The 20,342-nt window shown below is 42.7% G+C and overlaps 1 protein-coding gene across 1 annotated transcript; it reads right to left on the bottom strand.

Annotated features, from left to right (window-relative positions):
* Positions 1 to 1,994: 1,994 nt before the first annotated feature.
* On the bottom strand, positions 1,995 to 20,213 carry srp68 (signal recognition particle 68). Its single transcript, XM_030351405.1, has 16 exons — positions 20,058 to 20,213; positions 19,576 to 19,642; positions 19,211 to 19,324; positions 18,875 to 19,070; positions 18,452 to 18,534; positions 18,233 to 18,342; positions 15,842 to 15,921; positions 15,146 to 15,286; positions 6,397 to 6,492; positions 6,157 to 6,221; positions 5,888 to 6,041; positions 5,683 to 5,777; positions 5,244 to 5,367; positions 3,821 to 3,896; positions 3,627 to 3,679; positions 1,995 to 3,461 (listed from the first exon to the last, which is right to left on the bottom strand). Exons 1-16 carry the CDS (start codon positions 20,143 to 20,145, stop codon positions 3,234 to 3,236), a joined length of 1,770 nt encoding a protein of 589 aa, XP_030207265.1. The 5' UTR covers positions 20,146 to 20,213; the 3' UTR covers positions 1,995 to 3,233.
* Positions 20,214 to 20,342: the final 129 nt, after the last annotated feature.

Genomic DNA, 20,342 nt, shown 5'->3' on the forward strand with positions numbered 1-20,342 from the left:
GCTACTTTTTACGCTGTCCATTGAGCAAAAATGTTCATACCGAGAGACTTTCTGTTGGATTCCCAACATAGCTGTGAGCAAGCCTTACCCCCCCATTCACCTGGATCTTCATTACATGGAAGTAAGTCAATTTAGATTCATCCTAAGACAACTTCCCAAATTAACATTTCTAGGCCATGCAGAAGATTAGTTTGATAGATGAAATACAAAGAGGTTCAGGACACAACACATGTGGTCCTGTCATTTTGTAATAAGATAGCAGAAAGCAAATGTGTTTTTCCATACAGTATTATGGCTCGGTGTGGTACTGGAGCATGCAGGTCACTCAGTGTGAGGGCGTCTCTGTAATACGTCAACAATGGAGGATCAGGGAGTGGAATGTTGTTTGGCAGCTTTCATAGCAACTGCGCTAGCTCTAGCAAAATAAATATTGCCATATTCCCTATTGTGCTGCTAGTTTAAAATGATTCTTGGTCGTGTTCAAATCTGATCCATAGGTGTTTTTGTGCAGGTGCAGGGGGTAAAATGATTGTTATGTTGTTTATTGTGGTAATATTCCAGGGTCCTATTAGGAAAAATGATTAGAACAGATATGTATACTATATTCTTGGATTATATTTGACTGTGTAGGGTGAATGTTAAAAAGTTCCAGATGAAGATCCAACTGAAACATTGACATTGTTTTCATTGGTGGAAACAAACACCGTGGGAGCATTAGTAGTGGCCAGACTACTCCTTCATAATCAAGGAGCTAAGAGTCAGAGCCACACATGGATATTTGTCCGGACGGAATTTGTGGTCGGACTGAAGTTCCAGCGCGTGTCCTCTCAGCTACACTTGACGGTCAAAGGTCAAACTGCTCGAGAAATATGTTTTGCTCAGGGACATGTGTTCATTGTTTACATGCGTTTGTAGGTATGCTATTAGTATTTTCATTCATTGTTCTTTCAGGATCATACCTGCAGTGCACCAGCTGCAAAAGCAGACCCACCTTGTGTCGGCCATCCACCACCCCCCCCCCCCCCCCCCCCCAATCCAGTCAGTCATTTCCATAACGCTGAAACAATTTGACATTATTGGATATAATTCCTTCATTAACTCCACATGCATTTATTGCTTCTGTTTCGAGTCCTCAGTGGGTAAGAAAAGTGAAGCAAGGGATAGGAACATGATGGGCTATGGTGGGACAGACACAAGTAAAAACAATAAGTGGGTTTGTCTGGTTAACAGAATATACAATACGTCATATGAACACCACCTTGTCACTATGCTGTGGCAGTTTGCTAGCTACTGCAAGGAACGGCAGGGCTGAGGGTAGAAACTAAATGATGTCCTTGGCACTTAATGGTGGACATGGGGAAAGAGGTCTACCTCTTCCAGGAAAAGTGTAAGGCCGCTAGACTCGTACTCACTCATACCAGTGTGGGATCTTATGTTAGTATGAATATTTTAGTAATTTACCTGCCTATTGGGTGCATCTAAGAAATCATATATAAATGAAACCAGGGATTACAGACTAAAGTTCATTAGATATTTTGCTTGCCTTGGAAACTTGATGGACTGCTGCCTTATCATGGTTTAAAAAAATAATCAGTATTGTTTATTTTCTTTATTTATTGGGTGCAACCAAGCAACTACTATTGTCAATAGCAAGTGCAAGGTTATTTACTCCTAAACTAAATGGGTTATAGGCAAAGTATGCAGTGCGCACCCTGCTGTGGTATTCCATGCTGTTCTACCTCCACACCCCAGTGACGCAAAAACAACTTCCTCGTTTGAGGAGTTATCCGGTACCTGCTACACGTTTATGCTAAACACCTCACCTTCCAGCGTAACAGAAGTCGATACAAAATACAACAATGTTGGCATGAAGACATTCCAAAAATATATATATATTACGTTGGATCCAAACCCATTCCGAAATGACTTCCGATGACTCTGTCCTATTTTTGTCCTGAATTGATGATCAAGACAATCAACTGCACCAGAACACGCATGTTTGGATCAATAGTCCCATTTATTTAATTGGAGGCCTTCAAAATCAAATTCATTTAAACATTCTTAGCAATTGTTTCATTGATCGTTTTTTTGCGGCATTACACACCTACTTAGTTTCCAATAAAACTCAAACACCAATTAAAAATACTGATCCCACACTTATGAAGTTAAAATGCAAATAATTAGCCCAAACTTCTGCCCGACCACTGAAGAAGGTAAAATACATTGGTTAAATAAAGAGTAACTAATAACCATATTAAAGAAAAACATACAGTGAGAGGTACAGAATGCTGCGTGTGTACAGACACTAGAACCAGTGTCCAAGGTTAAACTGGTGTCTACAAGAGGAGAGCTGGCCTGGGGTTGGAGGCGCAGGTGGAAAGAGCGACAATGATGCAGTGCACACGCAAAGGATGATGAACACAAAATAATGCCAGGGTACACTGTATAGTGTACCCTGGAGATGCACTGTATATTCACACCACAAGTTTTAGACGGCTAAGCTGCAGGAGCGGCTTTAAAAAATAACCACCAAGCAAACTTCAAAGACAGCATGCAGAGGCTGCGTGTTAAGTAGGTTGGTCCAACATCAAACCAAAGTGTTCACTGTAGCATTTTAAAGGTTAAATAAGTTGTCCTTCTAGTTGGCAAAAAATGGTGTTGGGTTGCCTGAAAAAAATTATCATAAAAATATGCAGGCCACTCCACTGTCAGAATGATAACTGCTGAGAATGAGGATGCCATTCATTCTTCTCATCCTCCTACTGTGGAGAGAGCAGGCAGAACAAGAGCAGATAACCAACCGGTCTCTACCAGGATGAACACCTCCCATTTAGGCCCTTGGCTCTCTCATGCATGATTATGTATCCTCGTCAGAACTGGTACCCAGGTTTACACTATCAGAGTGTGTCAATAGAAAAACCCCTCAAAACATTTAAATGAAAGAAAAATGCCAGACGGGCTTAGTTAGGCTGAACAGAGATATCGCTAATGGTGCCAGCAGTCCAGAAGCAGCCGGATCACCACCGGCACCGTGGGGATCCGGGGGCAGAAGGCCTTGGATCGATGTAGGCCACTTCATTTCAAATGGTTTCAAGGCCATAGATACCCCTGATAAGACGTCCCCTGAAAAAGGGTGAGAACCAAACAAGAAGGGGGGAAAAGACCATTCCAGCTGACCAGTGGGGCCTGGCCGCTTGCCGTTGGATGGCAGGACTGGAGGCTCTGGAGACGGTTTAGCTGCCGAAGCCGAAGATGCCCTTGATGTAGCCGGTCAGGCCGCCCTTGCCCTTCTGCTCCACCTTGTCGTCGAGCGGCGGGAACGCCACGTGGTTGAGGGCCAGGTCGAAGAACAGGGGCTTGCAGGGGATGGGCTGGAAGCCCGGGGGGAAGTGCACCAGGTTGGGCTGCTTGCCCACCAGGGCCGGGTCCAGCCGGAAGGTCTCCAATCGGTCGCACAGAGGCTGCGGAAAAACGGTGAAGAAAGGATGGCAGGAAAATGAAACTAAATAAATACGCGCCTTATAAATTTGAATGAGAACAAGATAAAAAAAAATGATTTAAAAAGGCCAAAATCAAAGCGTCCAAAATGTTCCCCCATGGAGGTGGTGATGTCCCCGTCGGCTCACCGTGTTGTCCTTCACCGGGCGCTCGGCCGGAGACTCGTTCACCTCCTCCGTGTCTGAAACAGCCAATTGAAATGGTGATCATCACAAGACAAAGAAAACACATGCATTTAAATGAAAGGCGTTTCAGTGTGACAATAATACAACGCATGATATCCTGCGGTGCCCATGGCGACCCGTCCTGCGGTGGAGCCTACCTAGAATGGCAGCAGCCTGGAGGGAGTACTTCTCAGCGTTGACCTCAGCGATCAGTTCCTGGACGTCGGGCAGTTCCTTCATTTTACAGAAACAAAAATAAGAAAAGTTAAAACGAGTACACAAATGAATGCAGACCTGTGCAATAACTTCCAGCTTAAGACGCTTCCTATGAAAGAGTAAGTCAGACGTGTGTGTGTCTCTAGCAATGGTAGAATTAGGGCTGGGCGATATGGACCAAAAGTCATATCTCGACATCTTCAAGCAGAATATCGATACAAGATAAATATCGATATTTGTTGACGCAACAATATCATAGTTGCCGTTGCCGAGCTCCAACTCGTCCTCTACATCGGTGGCGCCGCTGTGCTCTCATTTCCAGCCTGCCTGCGTCGCTGTGCTCGTTAACCTGCCTTGTTGATGAGGGGGAGGGGGGAGTTACCGTGGAGTTACCGTTATTACTACAGCCTACATACCTACTGCTTGGATTTACCGTTACTATTCCTACCGTTTGGATTTGAATACAGTTTGATGGTTGAATAAACCGTGGACTAGACACTGCCTCCGCCTCGTATTTGAGAACATTACAATATTATATATAATATCACGGCCAAAAGCTGGGGGCGCCTCCGGAATATTATGAATCTTATTATGTATTCATAATAATTATATTATTAATTATATTATTAATATATCCCGACCGTCAGAGAACCCAGCCGTCGGGTTCTCCGACGTCTCTGGTTCTTCCACTTCGTCATCAATCTGAAGCACAGAATTGAATGGCGACATGGAGCGACACCGGCCGGAGCTGAGCTCCTCCGGAGCGGACACCCGCCGGACCCTCCAGCGGGTGTCCGGGAGTCCGGAATCAATTTGGGACAATTGCTGTACTATTAATGTCGAGAAAGCTTAAAATTTTGGGTCGCTTCACGCATTTTTGAGCACGTTGTGCTGCTGCAATTGATGGAAGAGGTTGGTCGTAGGTACTCGACCCTTTAGTTGCGACAGATTTGAAGCACTCTACAAAAAACCTGATTCTGTCATTCGTCAGACACCTTGTACCCAAAACATGTCCGAACTATGGAGCCATTTGTCTTCTGCTTACATACAAGCTCCTCTGCGCCGCGTTTGGCTGCGGACTCCATGTTTCGCGCTGTAGTGGATTATTAAAAAAGTGTCGTGACTGGAATGGGGCCCGGGCCGTGTGAGCGGGAGAGATAAGCAGAGTTACGAAATAGCTGGTGGCAGTCGCGGTTTGAAACTGCTGTTAATTGGATAAAATATGCTGTACTTTCAACGCTAATTAAACTATATCGATGTTGACGATAGCGTCTCGTTCCATATCTCGTTTGAAAAAATATCGATATATTTCAAATATCGATATATCGCCCAGCCCTAGGTAGAATGCAGATCTGTGGGGCTGACCTTGTCACCAATACTCTTGGCCTTGGACTGGACCTCCTTGGCGTACTTGAGCACCCTCTCGTACAGAACCAGGGCCTCGCTCCACTTCTTCACCAGCACGTAGGACTGGGCGATAAAGAAGCACCTGGGGGATGGAGCCATGGACACTCATTAGTTTGGACAACATGGGCCAACGGTAAACATACTTAGTGAATGCTTATTTCTTCTTCCTTTCTTTGTATCATTAGGTATTCACAGAGTATCTTTGGATACCTATCGTTATTGTAGGGATTGCCATTAGTATTATGAATTGGTAACCCAATTCATAATTGGGTTACCAATTCATAATTCATTGGGCGCTTACCCCCCGAAGTAAGCGCCTCACAGCTAGCTGTGCATGTGTGACTTTGTACGTGACAAATACAACCTAGTTATGAATGTGTGAATGTGAATGCGTTACCTGTAAGCCTTGTAGACAAGAGTCTTGAGGGCCATCTCCTTCTGGAAGGTGTGGTCTTCCTCCAATCCCTGTAGTGTGGACAACTCTGCCAGACTCTGTGAGGGGAGAGGAGAACATGCCAGAGAGAGGACACTAACTATTGAGAAAGTACTCCCAATATACACTCAGTTCTAGCCTATAGGATGCGTGTGCTCAGTGCGTGTACCTGGAGGATGATCTCATACAGGCGGATGAGGTCCTGGGGCTTGGGCCCCCTCTTGTTCTCGTCGTTGTGCGGGTCCTTCAGCTTGGCTTGCAGCGTGTGGGCCATGCTCTCGTTCCTCTTCACCACCGTGCACAGCTTGATGTAGCTCAGGTAGCTAGAGCGGGGACCACCGCCCCAAATCAATAACACTTCGACCTCACCTCCCAGCACAGCCCCACAGATGGAAATGCAGCATGAGCTCATGTTGTCGGGGACACCGTTTTTTTTACCTGTGCAGGAACTGCAGGTTGGACACCTTGCCGGTGTCCGCATCAGGCCCCCGCTCTCTCTGCTTCTGTGGGCGGATGATGGAAGACCAGCATAAAATAACGGGACAACACTAGATGTGCATTGTTTTTCTTTGCCACTTGACTGGCCATAGATCAGGAGTTGTTCCTCGAGTTCACATTTGGTCTTTTAAGGCTAGTGTGTGCCCAGCCTGGAGCCGTGGTCTGTGAGGCCGTCCTCACCTCAGCCTTGAGCTCCTCCCTCACAGCCTGGATGGTGTCTCTGCACTCGGACAGCAGGGTCTCGTACAGGTGCTCTTTGGTGTCCTCGTTGGATGCCTGCTCACCAGGGACCAAACAAACACACCGTCATGAAGGCTGGCGTTTACTTCAGGTTAGGGTTGCCGCGGTTATTGACATTTTCACACCGAGTAATACACTCGTGTCAACACCGGTATTACCGAGTATAAACGGTATAAACTTTGAAACTAGGTCAACCGCCATCTTCTCCGTCAACTCTCCTCTCACACTCGGTGACATCGTCTGGCAGTAGGGCTTTGACTTTTGGCCAAAAATCATATTCGAAGTTCGTTTGTTTATTAATATTAGCATTCGAATATATTCGAATATTTATTAATAATATTTTGACCATTAAATGCCTTCAGTAATACCTGGGCTGAATCCGAATACTTAGTACATACTATTTATGTTCAGTGTCTACTACTTGTCCGTACTACACTTGACAGTGTAGTACGGTCTACAGCTATGCGTAGAACGCCTCTGAACTCTTCCGAACACCGCCGTAACTCCACCGGATGTTTGGAGATGACGCATCTCCCCTCAAATGCCATCAAAATTACCTTGATAAGTTACCTGTTTTCCATCTTGTCGTCGTTGCTATTAAATTAAAAATGTCTCTTTTTACTTAATTACTTACTTTACTTTTTTACTCTTTTTGACGTCTTTTTTTCGCCGCTTTCTACGACGTCTTTCTAAGCCGCTGTTGGTAGTGTCGGGTCAGCCATCTCTTCTTCGTTCGTTACCAGACTCGTAGTCTGGTAACGTAGTGACCTGCCGTTGTATACTGTGGCGGTAGTACGCATTCGGAAACGTTTTCCGTGCTACACAATGTACACTGAGCATTCGGACGCGCTATATTTGTGGCGTACTACAAAATGCATACTATAAGTATGAGTATTCGGATTCAGCCCTGGATTGGGCTTTGCGAGGTTTGTTTACAGGCGTTGCTATGGTTACCGGTCTTGCGTGTTCCAACTGTTTATTATGTTTCTAATAAATCGCTGTCTAATCAATACTTCATTCACTGCCTCTTCCGTGGTCATTACAATATTATGAATAGACTGCATGGGTTCTCCGACGCCTCTCCCTCTTGGCCTGCCCATAACAGGTTCCAATATTAAGGACTGCCTAATATTCGTTCGAATTATTTTTATTTTTTTTGATATTCGAATTATATTCGAATCACGAAGTTCGAAGTCAAAGCCCTATCTGGCAGCGTGCCAATTCTCGATGACAGCGTCTTATAACGTTCTAGATACAATAGTATAACATCATTTTATATACAATATCACGGCCAAAATCTCTGTGCGCCTCCAGATGGCCGTAGCACGGGGAGCTCTCGTAGGGATTGGGCTTCGCGGGGTTCGTTTACTGACAATGCTATGGTTATCGGTCTTGTGTGTTCCAACGGTTTATTAGGTAGCCTATCTATTATTACATGTTTATTTTCTTAATTATATTATTAATTACTGAAGAATTTTTTTTATTACTGGGAAAAAAAAAAAACTGATGCCGGTGTGCAACACCGAGTAATCGGTGTTGTCTACAACAACGGTAACACCGTATACCGCGGCAACCCTATTTCAGGTCCTCAACTAGTCATCAGTATTCATCCGACACATTGACTGCCAAAATTCGGGACTTAAATTTGCACCTTGGAGAAATGCAATATTAACAATGTAAAAAGATCATTTACGTTCAAATGCTAGAGTAATGGATACCAAGTGTGCCCCTTTGGGTTGCATTACCTCCTAATCGAATGACCAGGATTAGGCAGATTAACAAAATAAATCAATACAACCTCCTAGTCTGACATAGTGGAATGTCAGACTAGAATGTGGCTTTGTGCCGGAAATATCCAAAATTCAGAAATGTGAAATTCCAACCAAACCAGAAGAGGACAGTACAGTCTACAGTTGAAGGAACGCATATTCATACAGAAACACAAAGACAATGGCTTCTTTGAAAATCAGATCTTAGGTATGCATGGTTTTGATGGCTGCTTTCACACTAGAGACGTTTGGTTAGTTTTCGGCAAGGCAAGGCAACTTTATTTATATAGCACTTCTCATACAGGAAGCAGACTCAAAGTGCTTCACGACTTAAAGTCGCACTGGGTAAGACTGAGCCCCTCCCAGTTATGCTGGATACTTTCTGAATTAAAAAAAAATTAAACATTCTTCACTCCACTGTTACTTGCCTGGGGCCTAAAAAAATATTTTGTTTGGTTCCGGTTTCCGACCGACCCTGTCAATTTATGTGCGACCCAAATTATTTTATGAGTTTTATAAAAAAAAAAAAAAAAAAAATTTTTTTTTTTTAATGTAATTACGTTTTGGTACAGCACCTCTTCATTCTGTACAAGGATGAGCGAATTTTCTCGTTTTTAAATGAAAACAACCTACCTATCATTCGCTGCCGCTGGAAAAAATAAAATAAAAAAATAAAATAAATTCCCTACCTACCCATGACCTCAACTGACAACCAACAGGAACCAAACTTTTTTTTTTTTTAGGCCTGGGCACCCGTGTGACACAAATTACCATACATTGGTTGGCTTTTTGTTGCGAGTTGGAGCAGATTAGGAATTGACGATAGCTCAATTCTTAAAGACAGTAAAATAAGAACATTCAAAATAAAATGGATAACTGCCAGAGCTTGGAACATTTTATCTTAATGAAGATAAAGTCCAAGTTTTTTTTTTGTCAACTCCATTTCACATCTTCACAGTCAACCAATTTGATCAACCCTACATTTTTTCATACATTCATACCCTTTAGACATTTCACTGGGTTATATGGCATATGACGGTAAATACAAATCCGTTCAACACTAATCGCTGGCGAACAAACCTATTTCCAGAGCAACAACAATGCAACGGCAAAGAGTTTATTTTGGAGGGAGCCGACCATGGTCAACACGTACAATTGGCATGGTCTCGGAACATGACACAGCTTTTGAGCTACCCGTATGAAGAGGGAACCTGTAAGAGTCTGTCCATACTCATGTTGCATGTTTAATTCAATGTTTCTCAGACAGTTCTCATTTCATCTCACCCGTGTTTGTTTCTGTGTCTCACTCACTAACTCGTGTCAAAATGCTAATGAAAATGCAGATTCTATTGCCCGAGTAGCATCTCGTGAGATGATCTACAATTAGTGGTGCAACAGTTCACGGGTTACCCGTGATCCGTACGGGTCAACCCTCAAGGTTTGGGACGCAAGTGATCCGCGGATCGGCTGATAAAAAAAAGAAATAAAAGTTCACGAGATCAGCGCATGTTTAAAGGACAATTCCGGTATTTAGCACATAGAGCCCCCTTTCTGTTTTTTCTAGGATGAAATTTTGTGGTTGACACACCAAAATGTTGACAATTGGACCCGTCTCAGGTATTTCGCTCATTTCGATTCGCCCCTGCCTGCTTCAGAATGGCTGGCTTTGGGCATTCACAAACGTGTCCTTAAAACAACCCTAAACATTTTTTTTCAGAAATGTGCAACTCACCGAGTGGCAAGTGGTGTTCGTTGATGTTCCTAATCAAGTATCGTAGCGAAATACAGTTTGTCGTATTTTATTTGGCGTTTCGTAAATCCTGTTGAAATGGTAACCCGACTGGAAGCTGAAGCGGAAATGGGCTGTTCATGTTTGGTTGTAGTCTTTTTGCCCCGTTCTCTGTGCTTCCTTTTGACCGTTTTTTTTTTTTTCCATTTTTTTTCCATTTACAATCCATTTATTTTGTTTAAATGATTTTTTATACGTTTTTATTTTATGTGGACACAATTTTTATTTTATTTTATATTTACTATGCTTAAAGGTAGCAGGATTATTACCTAATTTCTCACTTTATTTTGTTACACATTTGAAGATTTTATTTAAAGTCACATTTGTCCCGTTATCTTTTTTTCTGCTGTTGATCCGAAAATGATCCGACCCGTGACTCACAAGCCGTGATACGATCCGAACCGTGAGTTTTGCAACCCATTGATCCCCTAACTACAATGAATGTAACTTGTATCAGATTTCTGGTCCGCTATACCAGTGCCATTTGGTCGAGAACAGCTTCTCCAGTAAAACTAGAACCGCTCCGTCAAAGTGTTATAATTCTCAGTAATTTATCCGTTATAAGTCTGGGTCCGCCCATAAGTGACCTCTGCTATAGAGGGACTTAAAGAGAACCCTTTAAAATACAAATGTATTGTCATTTCGCTATAATTTCCGACCAACATGTCTTAAAACTCACACCCATCTTAGTGATATTTTTTGAAAGGTTTGGGCAAAACTGACAATAGTATGGTATAACTAAGCCATAATTACTACTGAAGTTTGGACTTGCATTAGAATGTTAAACATTTGTCACTGTTCTTTTGGAACGCAACAATGATAATTTGATAAAAGAATGTCACAGACGTATACAAGGAATGTGTTTGTAAGGTGAGCGTGTGTGTTTCGATCTCCTTGCCCAATCAGCTAGGGAGATAGAACTTGGCAATCAGTCAACAGAGACTTGAATTTCCAGGCCTAAAGTCTGTCTGAATGGGACAATTGTACTGCATGAGAAGCACCAACCTCTCCTGCCTTGTCATGAAACACAGACTCCAGGCATATGGGGTGGAATGTACAATGCATCACAGCCGAATCATATCAACCCGATTATTCAAACATTTTTGTGATTAGTGATTACCAAAATCCAACGACGCAAAATATACCCCCCTTATGATAATTAGACAACATTGACTTTCCCATTGCGCAACAAGGGTAGATCTTAGTCTCTCAAAGAGAGAAAAGATTTTTCACAAAAATTTAGAACGATATAAAGATGGCCGCGTGAGGTGATGTCAATCAGGCAAACCGATGCAGGCATTTTGTCAATGAACAGACCGGTTAGAGATTAACTGATGCAAATTGAAGCACGCTATAGGGCTCGTACATTGTAACATTACATTGTAATGACCCGCATCCATTTTTAAAAGTATAAGAGCATTGGAATGTTAGTTCTTGTGTTGGTAGAAAGGGTTTTTTTGGTCCAATAAGTAATTAATCTTGTCATTATGGGAATACATGGTTGAATTTGATGTGATATACGGCAAAACAAAATGTCCATTAGCCTAGGTTACAGTATATTTACATTGATTTAGGATTTTAAAGTACTACAATCCTCATCAACAAATACTCCCAAAATGATGACTCAACAATTCCGAAGGCAAACAAGTTGACGCAGTTGGTATAAAAACCACATTTAATAAGGTTTAAGGTATCTTTTATAATCATTATTTTATACATTTTCTAAAAAAAGATTGAGATTCCAGTTGGTTTCTATGAGTTGGAGACCCGATACTTGAAAGTAAACAAGAAGTCAACAATTATGCAGTGTCAGGCTCTCTTTAAGGCTTTTGCATACTTAAAATGAATCAGTCTAAAATCAACGAATGGATTATAACTAACTAAACCAATTCCGGGCTTTGGATCCCTATTTGCCTTTGAATATAAATTGGATACATCATCAAGCCCACGTCAGGAATTTATATTAGGACACACTGTGGTTAACATTAATTAAGTTTGAAGTTACTTTTCTTTTCATCATGCGTCAAAAATCTCATCCGCCCAGTGAGTGTTGGTCATGGTCCCACACCCGAGAAACGCCCAGGACAACCGGCCCAACCCGTCAGACCTCTGTAGGACTGCTGATGGACCAGTGCATAGAGGAAACACAGGATTACGCCCCCGTTCACGACTATGCTCCCACAAATCGGATGAGGATTTTGTTGATGCGACAGGAAGCCTCACATAAATCGAATGTTGTCAGAGATCTGATTGCGGACAATATCATCGCACCGTTGCATCATGTTTGCACAATCTAGATGTGAAGAACGATAGGGAAACATTGACCCGTGTCTTTCTGCCTTGTCAGATTCTTGCCATCGGCTACTGGAATTTGTCGTTCACCTTCATACAATGATTGTACGGTTGCGGTAGACTGCTTTCCCTTCATCTCTAGTGGCTCTCATTTATGACGTACTTGGACCTCACCCAACACGTCCTGGCCTAACAATAAGCTCCAAGCAAATAAATATGGACAATCAATGATTCCAGCTGGTGCTGCTACAGGTCTTCTATTTGCTATATAAACCATAAACTGTACTGAAATAGGATCTAAAAGCAGTTCTACATTATAATACAGGTGGGCAAAAGGCTGACTCCGAAACTGACGATTGTAATCTAGCCACAGCAGAGAGCAGCAGGGTGTAGCCACTGTGTTCATGAGAGCCAGAATGCACAGAATGCAGCACTGCAATGCAGGGTACTGCATGCCACAGCACTGACTTGTCAATGGGTGTGATTGAAAGGTGTGAGGAAAGGTCTCCAGCAGGAGGAAACGGCACCCTGGCCTTGACTCAGGGAGGAGTGAGATTGAGCTCCACCTGTCGGGGGGCTCACGGAATGGGCGATCATTTGACCACCACATGTAGGGTTGTTTAGCCATTACAAAATGTACCCTCAGTGTTTTTCAAAATTATTTTGTGAGACAATGGTGGTGGTTGGACATAGGACCCTCTAAGGGTCTGGGGGCATGCTCCCCCGGATTTTTTTTTTGTACTTTCTAAGTTAAATGCATCAATCTGGTTTACTTTAAGAGTAATATTCTGAACAATTTTGTGCTCTAGTACCTATTTCATCAAAGAAATGAATTGCGAGCGAGGATTTTTTTTTGTTTTAAATGTTCCATTTCAGCTCAGTGAAAAACTTGAAACACTTTATTTTTATTTGTATATATAATTGTGCCTCAAATAAAGACAAGCATTTCTCTACACCTCATGCTGCGTTCCAGGGACACTTTTTAGCCCGTAAGTTACGAGCTGGTACTGGGAGTGAATCGGTCTGGTACGAGTTCACGGGTAGTGAGTTGCGGGTTTGTCTGCCGTTCCAGGGCATTTTCCCGGGTAGAAGGTTGTGACAACACGGGTTACGGGTTGCCTGGAACGCACCATTATTCTTATTCGAAAATCACTCACATTATATGAAAGTTATGGAGAGCGATAAAAAGGTGCACCTAAAAAAATAAGTTAGGCGCACCAGTGCAACCAACGCATAAAGTTAGTCTGGAGCCCTGATGAGGGGAAAAAAGATCTACCCAATCTCAACAACGCATTGATTTTGCATTAGAGGTATGCCATCCAGCACTGGGGCCCTTTAATAACACTGGGGCCCCTTAAATAAAGATAAATGAGTCTCAATGTGCTTTTAAAGATAATTACCGTATTTTCCGCCCTATAAGGCGCACCGTAGTATAAGCCGCAGCAGCTAAATTGAATGATGTGTACATATATAAGCCGCACTGGAGCCCGCCGCTTAAAGGGGGGGGGGGGGCGCGGTCCGGTCACAGAGCCCATAGAGTTAAAGTTGGTGGACTGTAGCCTGTAAAATCCATAGACTAGGAGGTCCCCTAGTGGCCGTTAGCTGTAAAAATTAGGGATGGGCATAATTAATCGATGCTCGATAATTGATCGTTAAGAAATGCGTCGATCAATTTATATTGTTATCGATCAAAAGCACGTTGTGTTTGCGCGACAATACCTCTGCATCCCCGCAACTTTGGTCCCGTCAAAGCGGGTGTTTTCTGCTGCTGGACTGACAGTTACAAGGCTGCGTTCGCGTCTGACCCCCGAGCATGTTAACATGCTTATATTCCTAAACAAAAATATGTGGGCTGGAGTTACTGTATGCTATGGACAGTAGGGACAGTCACCACCGTATTTGAGTCGCTCTTTTTTTTCTTAATGTGTCGTCTCTCGCTCCGCTTTTCTTTCGGCTTGGTGCCTCTTGGAGTCGTTACATTTTGCCAAAACTGATATTTTAGCAACAAGTTCAGCCTTATATATGTTCAATAAGGTATTGCTTTTAGATAGACTAGTTCATGCAATTGTTTGTAAATGGGTGGCTCATCTTTTTGTTGCGAGCCTTTTCCGCGCGCCGGCTGCAGCCTATAGGCATTATATGTCGGCCTTTTTCCCCCTTTTTTTCCAAAACAGTTATACAGTTTAATGCCCACTTTTAGCCTACTGCCTTTGTTTGATTATTGTTGTCCGATAAGTTGGCTAATTATTGTAATTGGAATAGGCTACAGATTTAGTCTTGTTGAATCGTTTCCAAACCTTTAAGAGCGCCTGTAGGCGCATTGTTCGGACTTTACGAGCGCCGCATAGGACTATAACCTATAATGCCTGTATTTATTATTTTAAAACTGTTAAACAGTTGTAGGTCTTCAAGTTAACTGTATTGTATTAATGTTGGCCCATACATTATTGTTGGAATAAAGATTTCATTGATAAAAACATGCTGCATTTTGTATTTTCTACCAACGGGAATTTCAATATAGCCTATAGAAAAAAGTTAATGATTAATCGATAATTGATCGATAACTCTAGCGATGCTCGATCAAGGAAATTTCTTCAAATGCCCATCCCTAGTAAAAATCCATAGATTAGCCGTTATATAAGCCGCAGAATCGAAAAATCTGAAAAAAGGCGCGGCTTAGCAAACTATTGTACGATTACGTCAGAAAATGATGTTGACAAAACAGATTGTGGGTTCATCCTGTTGTATACATAACACGACTACAGGTAACCACAGGGTGACACAAAGGGTGTAAAACAACAATGAATTCTATTGGACCACGTTCCACTGGCGGACTGACCTGAGCGATGGCGGCCTCGTTGTCGGCCAGCCCCAGGAGGAAGATGCGGGCTTTATCGATCTTGACGGGCAGCGTACGTCCTCTCCACTCCACTTCGCTCATGGTGGCCGCCTGCTTGGCCCGGGTCTGGGTGATCAGTGCCTAGAGAACAACTCGGCTGGTAAAATATCCGTGGGCATTTTCGTAAATTATTTAACTAGATCATGCACAAAAATGCCTCCTGACATCTTACCAACTCTGGCAAACACTCTTGGAGACCCATCAAATATTTTTTCCTCAGGGTTAGCCACCATCAACAATGGTGCCCATTGAGGACATAGAGAAGAGTAACTCCAAAACCACTTTTATTTTGTTTTAAACATAGTTATTCGTCTTATATGATCATATCACTTTTACCGAAATAACTCAAATTTAGAGGAAAAAGTGGTAAAATCCTATGTTTTTGCCACTATTCCCAAAACCCTATGTGGAACGGTCCACTCTACTGAGCGCAGGTGGCGTTCTTTTGTGACGTCAGACTTCCTTTCCCGAGGTAGTCTGACGTCGCGACCCAAGAGGCACTGTTGGCGTGATTTCATGAAACTGGTTTGCAATTTGTGCAGTTTGGAACAATGGAATCAATGGTACAAATGTGCGCATGTCCTTTCCTGGTGCTCTGGCCATGAATGTTTTCAATTTGAGAAGAACAGGACTGACCTCGAGCTTCTCTGCCATCATGTTCCCTCCACCGCCGATCAGCCTCATCTGCATCAGGTCGTTTATAGCGTTCTGGTCACCTGCCAATCAAAAGCCATTACACTTTCAATAGGGAGCCAATATGAATGAGCCAATGAGAGATGAGATCACGATAGGACTAGACCATATGCATTGAGATCTTATAATTTTGTTGTGAAGTCTTAAAAAACACATTAAAAACATACACCTTTTATAAAATATTTGTTAAATATATTGATAGGTTAGGGTTAGGATTAGAAAATGCGGGTGAATGCCGACAGCTGAATAAAAAGCGCAATCATTGCTGAGAATTCAGAAATGTAAAGTGAATTGGACTGAAGACATTTTTTTTTGATGGTTGAATGGTTTCTGTAGCTTAGAGGGGACATATTATGAAACAACACTTTTCCTTGGATTTTGGGTTTCGTTTTGGGTTTCTGGTGCTCCCACACGCATACAAATATGAAAAAAAGTCTGTACATCATTTTTTGAATGACATGCATACAAAAGGAGTGAGGCAGAATCGGCGCCCCCTCCTACGTAGGAAGGGGGCATATTGAATATTGCCTCCCACTTCCCCACCCCCTCCAATCAGAGCATAGCTGAGATTTTGTGGACCAGCAGACGAGTACTGGGCTAGGATGTTCACGCATTTCAGAAGCAGGGATATTCCATACAACAATAGATGTCTAATTTGTCAGTTTGCAATGTCACTGCCTGGCAGGGAGTCCGGCGGAGCTGCCGCCGAAGCTCCTGCGGCAGTCCGGCAGCTCCGGCAGGGGAGCTTCGGCGCCAGACCGGCAGCTCGGGTGGGGAAGCTCGGCGGCACTCCGGCAGCTCGGGTGGGGAAGCTCGGCGGCACTCCGGCAGCTCGGGTGGGGAAGCTCGGCGGCACTCCGGCAGTACAATTTCTTTCTCTGCCGGAGCTGCCGGACTGCTGACGAGCTTCCCCCGCCGGAGCTGCCGAAGCTCTGGCGGCAGTCCGCCAGCTCCGGAGGGGGGAGCTCGGCGGCAGTCCGGGAGCTCAGCTCCGGGAGTGCAATCCCTTTCTCCTCCATGTCACGGTTCAATATGGACTTCAGAGAGTCAAGGCCAAAGTTCCTTCCCCCCAATTCTTCTCAACCATGGCAGAGATAACCCCCACTACGAGTCTTTACTTGTTGTGGAAGTACCAGAGACATCAGACGCAGTCTTTATGATTCATAATATCATCCGAGGCGCACATAGCTTTTGGCCGTGATAATAGATATAATACCTCTACATCCTTATTATCATCATCATCATCATCATTATTATATAGAGCTCCGGGAGTCCACAAATGGCAACAATCAGTTCTCCTCCATGCTGTGGTTCACTCTGACAGCTCATTGGTCAATGGGCAGCAGAAAAAAAAAAAAGCAAAGCTTTTAATTTGCTTTAAAGCTACAGACACCAGAAACACGCATTCTGAATGGACAGATGGGAATAGCGGTAGGCAAGATTTTTTTCCTAAAAGCTATTTCCAGCAAAAAGCTTATTTTTCTGGAACTCATACTATGTTTACTTGTTGGGAAACACCATAATATGTCTCCTTTAAAGTATTCAGAAGTAGTAGAAGACCAAAAAAGACACTAATGAAGAATGCAATATCTTGAGTGTGAATGCTGATACAGCATTCACACTAATAAAGAGGAATGGGTGATTACCACATAAGGTGTGAAAAAATATGAACCACATACCAAAAAATAAAACATGCTTGTGGTACTGCATTGTATATGCAAACAAGCATAAAACCTACAGCTTACATCGGTAATCACAGTTGTTGAGGGCTCTATGACTCCCTCGTGTGTTTAACCTGATGTATTCAACTAAATGATGTGACATTTAGCAAATAACTTGCTGTTTATTTAAAGATAATGATCATTATAAATGACAAGTACATTTGTAAATAAAAACCCTTTAAAGGAATTATTGTACTTGAATGCTATTTTGATTTGCATGCATGTGAGCTCACCAATATGTGGGTATGTAAACTATGTATATGCATGCTATATTGAAATCTATGCATGTGAACTCACAAAAGTGTGGGTGGAAGTATATACGTCGGCGATAATTAAATTTAATTCATTAATTCATTTTTTAAACCTAACTCTGTATAGACATGCTTATGCATTGGCAATAATAAACGTTCGGTCCACTAGAAGGCATCATACTAAAAAACATTTATTTCCAAGAAAATGATATTAAATTAATGCTGCCTCTCATGGCATTTATTTTTTAAATCGCTGCGTTGTCTTTTGTTATAGAGAGCACTGACTCACAATTCGGGACTGTACACATACAGTGCAATATCCATTTTGCAAAAGGCGCCATTTATAGCAAATGAGTACTCACCAATGTTGTAAGCACAGTAGCGGATGTTGGGTGAGATTTCCTCAACACGCTGGTGATACAGCACTGCCAACTCTTCAGTGAAGGCGCTTGCTAGCTTCTCATAGATGGTCCTGACAACAGACACATACATTAATTGATTTGTTTTCCATTCATGCATTAATTACCTGCATATTTATCTACCACCATATATATCGTTTTTTAATTCTGTAAAATTCTTACTTGCACTTGTTGAAAGCCTCCATGGCTGGCTTCCACTCCTGCAGTTCAAACTCTACCATGCCAGTCAGGTACGCTGTGTAGGCCTACAAAAAAAAAAATCTCAATTCATTGAGGGAAGGTCGCAAATGGCATACAAATTGCATGTGCCAACAACTGACATAAAGAAGCATGTGATTTTTAAGTGCCCAAACAAATTTTCATAAACGAAAACGACCCACACAAACCACTGGAAATCTTTTGCATTAAATGATGATGGGTTATGAATCATCATTTAATATCAGATCCACTGTACACTTCCTCCACTAGATAAAACTAATTTAGCAGTGCAGGCTGTATTTTTAGGTATCTCAATGGTGATACAAGCTAACCCAAGCCAGTTCTAGAGACACGGAGGCTCTGGTGCACAGGGAGCCATGCGTGTACCTGGGCCTCAAGCTTGGTCTTTGCATCGATGCTGGGGCTCTCGCACAGCTTCTCCAGCTTCTGGCCGTGTTTGGCTGCCTTGCGCAGTCGCGACATCAGGTGGAAGCGCTTGCGGGGCTCCGTGTTGGCCTCCTGCTTTAGTTGCATGGCGTAGCTCCAGGACCTCTCGGCCTCCATCAGAACCAGCAGCAGATACCTTGAAGAGCACCACAAGGGAGAGACGCCGAGTCACATTCCCTAAACATAACGAGAACCACGCTGTACAGCCTTACATTTATCACTGCGTGTCTACCATTCATTTCGGACAAGTCACATTGCTATGGACAGCTTCCAAACCTGCTGTCAGAGAGCATCTCCTCGGTTATCTTCTTGCCAGTGTACTTGTGGCGGTTCCCCATCTTAAAGCCCAGGGTTTTTCGCAACCGCCGCAGCCGCCGCGAACAGTAACCCCTGGACACAGAATATGTAAATATTAGAATCATACCAAGATTATAATTGCCATCATCCACAACAATCATTAGTATCTGTATGATAGACATTAACATAAACAATGCTTTATGTATGACAGTAATTTAAGAGTGAGCATACATAACTATACTTAGACATAACAGTATGTTTAAGCCACATAGTAAATGTAGCCATCTGTGGATATAACGTATAATAAATTACACACAATCCGGTCACATTTAGACGTAACAGACCTGTATCTCTGGTAGTCTCCATGTCTGAGGCCGTGCTGCTGCTGAGAATCCTTGATGATTTGCAGAACTGCAATTTGTAGTTATGGGAAACATACGTTCATATAAAAGTAACACACCCGAAAGATTTGCCATTAAGAAATGCCCAAGTAATCCAACAGTTTGTAGTCCTCAACCTGAAAGCAGCTGGTAGCTTTAAAACAGTAGATAGCAAGGGCTTTGTGTAAATTACATAGAAAGGAGACTGTATATTCGTATTAATTATGTGGTGATATGCCCTTTTAACAGAAAATGCACAACATAACGGACAAATTTTAGTAGATTTACACGATTACCATTCAATGAGCAAGGCGGTTCAGAATGACACGTAGCACAAGTTAGCTTATCTCCAACCTAGCTAGCCTATACAGAGGCAAGCCGACAAATATGATCATGAAGACAATTACAATCCGCACATGACGGGACGTTTAGTGTATAAAGGATACTCTCCAATCCAACTCCTGGGTCGGATACATTTTCTTTATTTTCATCCATTGAGGCAATTTTTGCCTCATTCTGCTTGTCTTGGGCCATCCTCAAATGCTAGTAGCTAAGCAGCACCCACATGCACTGGTAAAGAAGGGCCAACCAATCATGGTAGAGGGAGTGACGTCTCGTACAACTCAAAGCTCACGAGACTTGCCAAACTATACGGTTAATTAGTAAACCAATTATGAGGCCACCAAAAGATTATGAATTAAATGCGTTGATAATATTGAATAATTATATTT

The sequence above is a fragment of the Gadus morhua genome, chromosome 3 (assembly GCF_902167405.1).
Source record: "Gadus morhua chromosome 3, gadMor3.0, whole genome shotgun sequence".
Lineage (NCBI taxonomy): Eukaryota > Metazoa > Chordata > Actinopteri > Gadiformes > Gadidae > Gadus > Gadus morhua.

Bases quoted from the DNA above. Each gene is read 5' to 3' on its own strand.
- srp68 (XM_030351405.1), bottom strand. From the start codon at position 20,145: ATGGCCCAAGACAAGCAGAATGAGGCAAAAATTGCCTCAATGGATGAA. The intron at 15,287-15,841 runs GTCAGTCCTGTT...GTTGTTCTCTAG, and splicing joins TGATGGCAGAGAAGCTCGAG to GCACTGATCACCCAGACCCG. The intron at 6,042-6,156 runs GTAAAAAAAACG...TCCCCGCTCTAG, and splicing joins AACCTGCAGTTCCTGCACAG to CTACCTGAGCTACATCAAGC.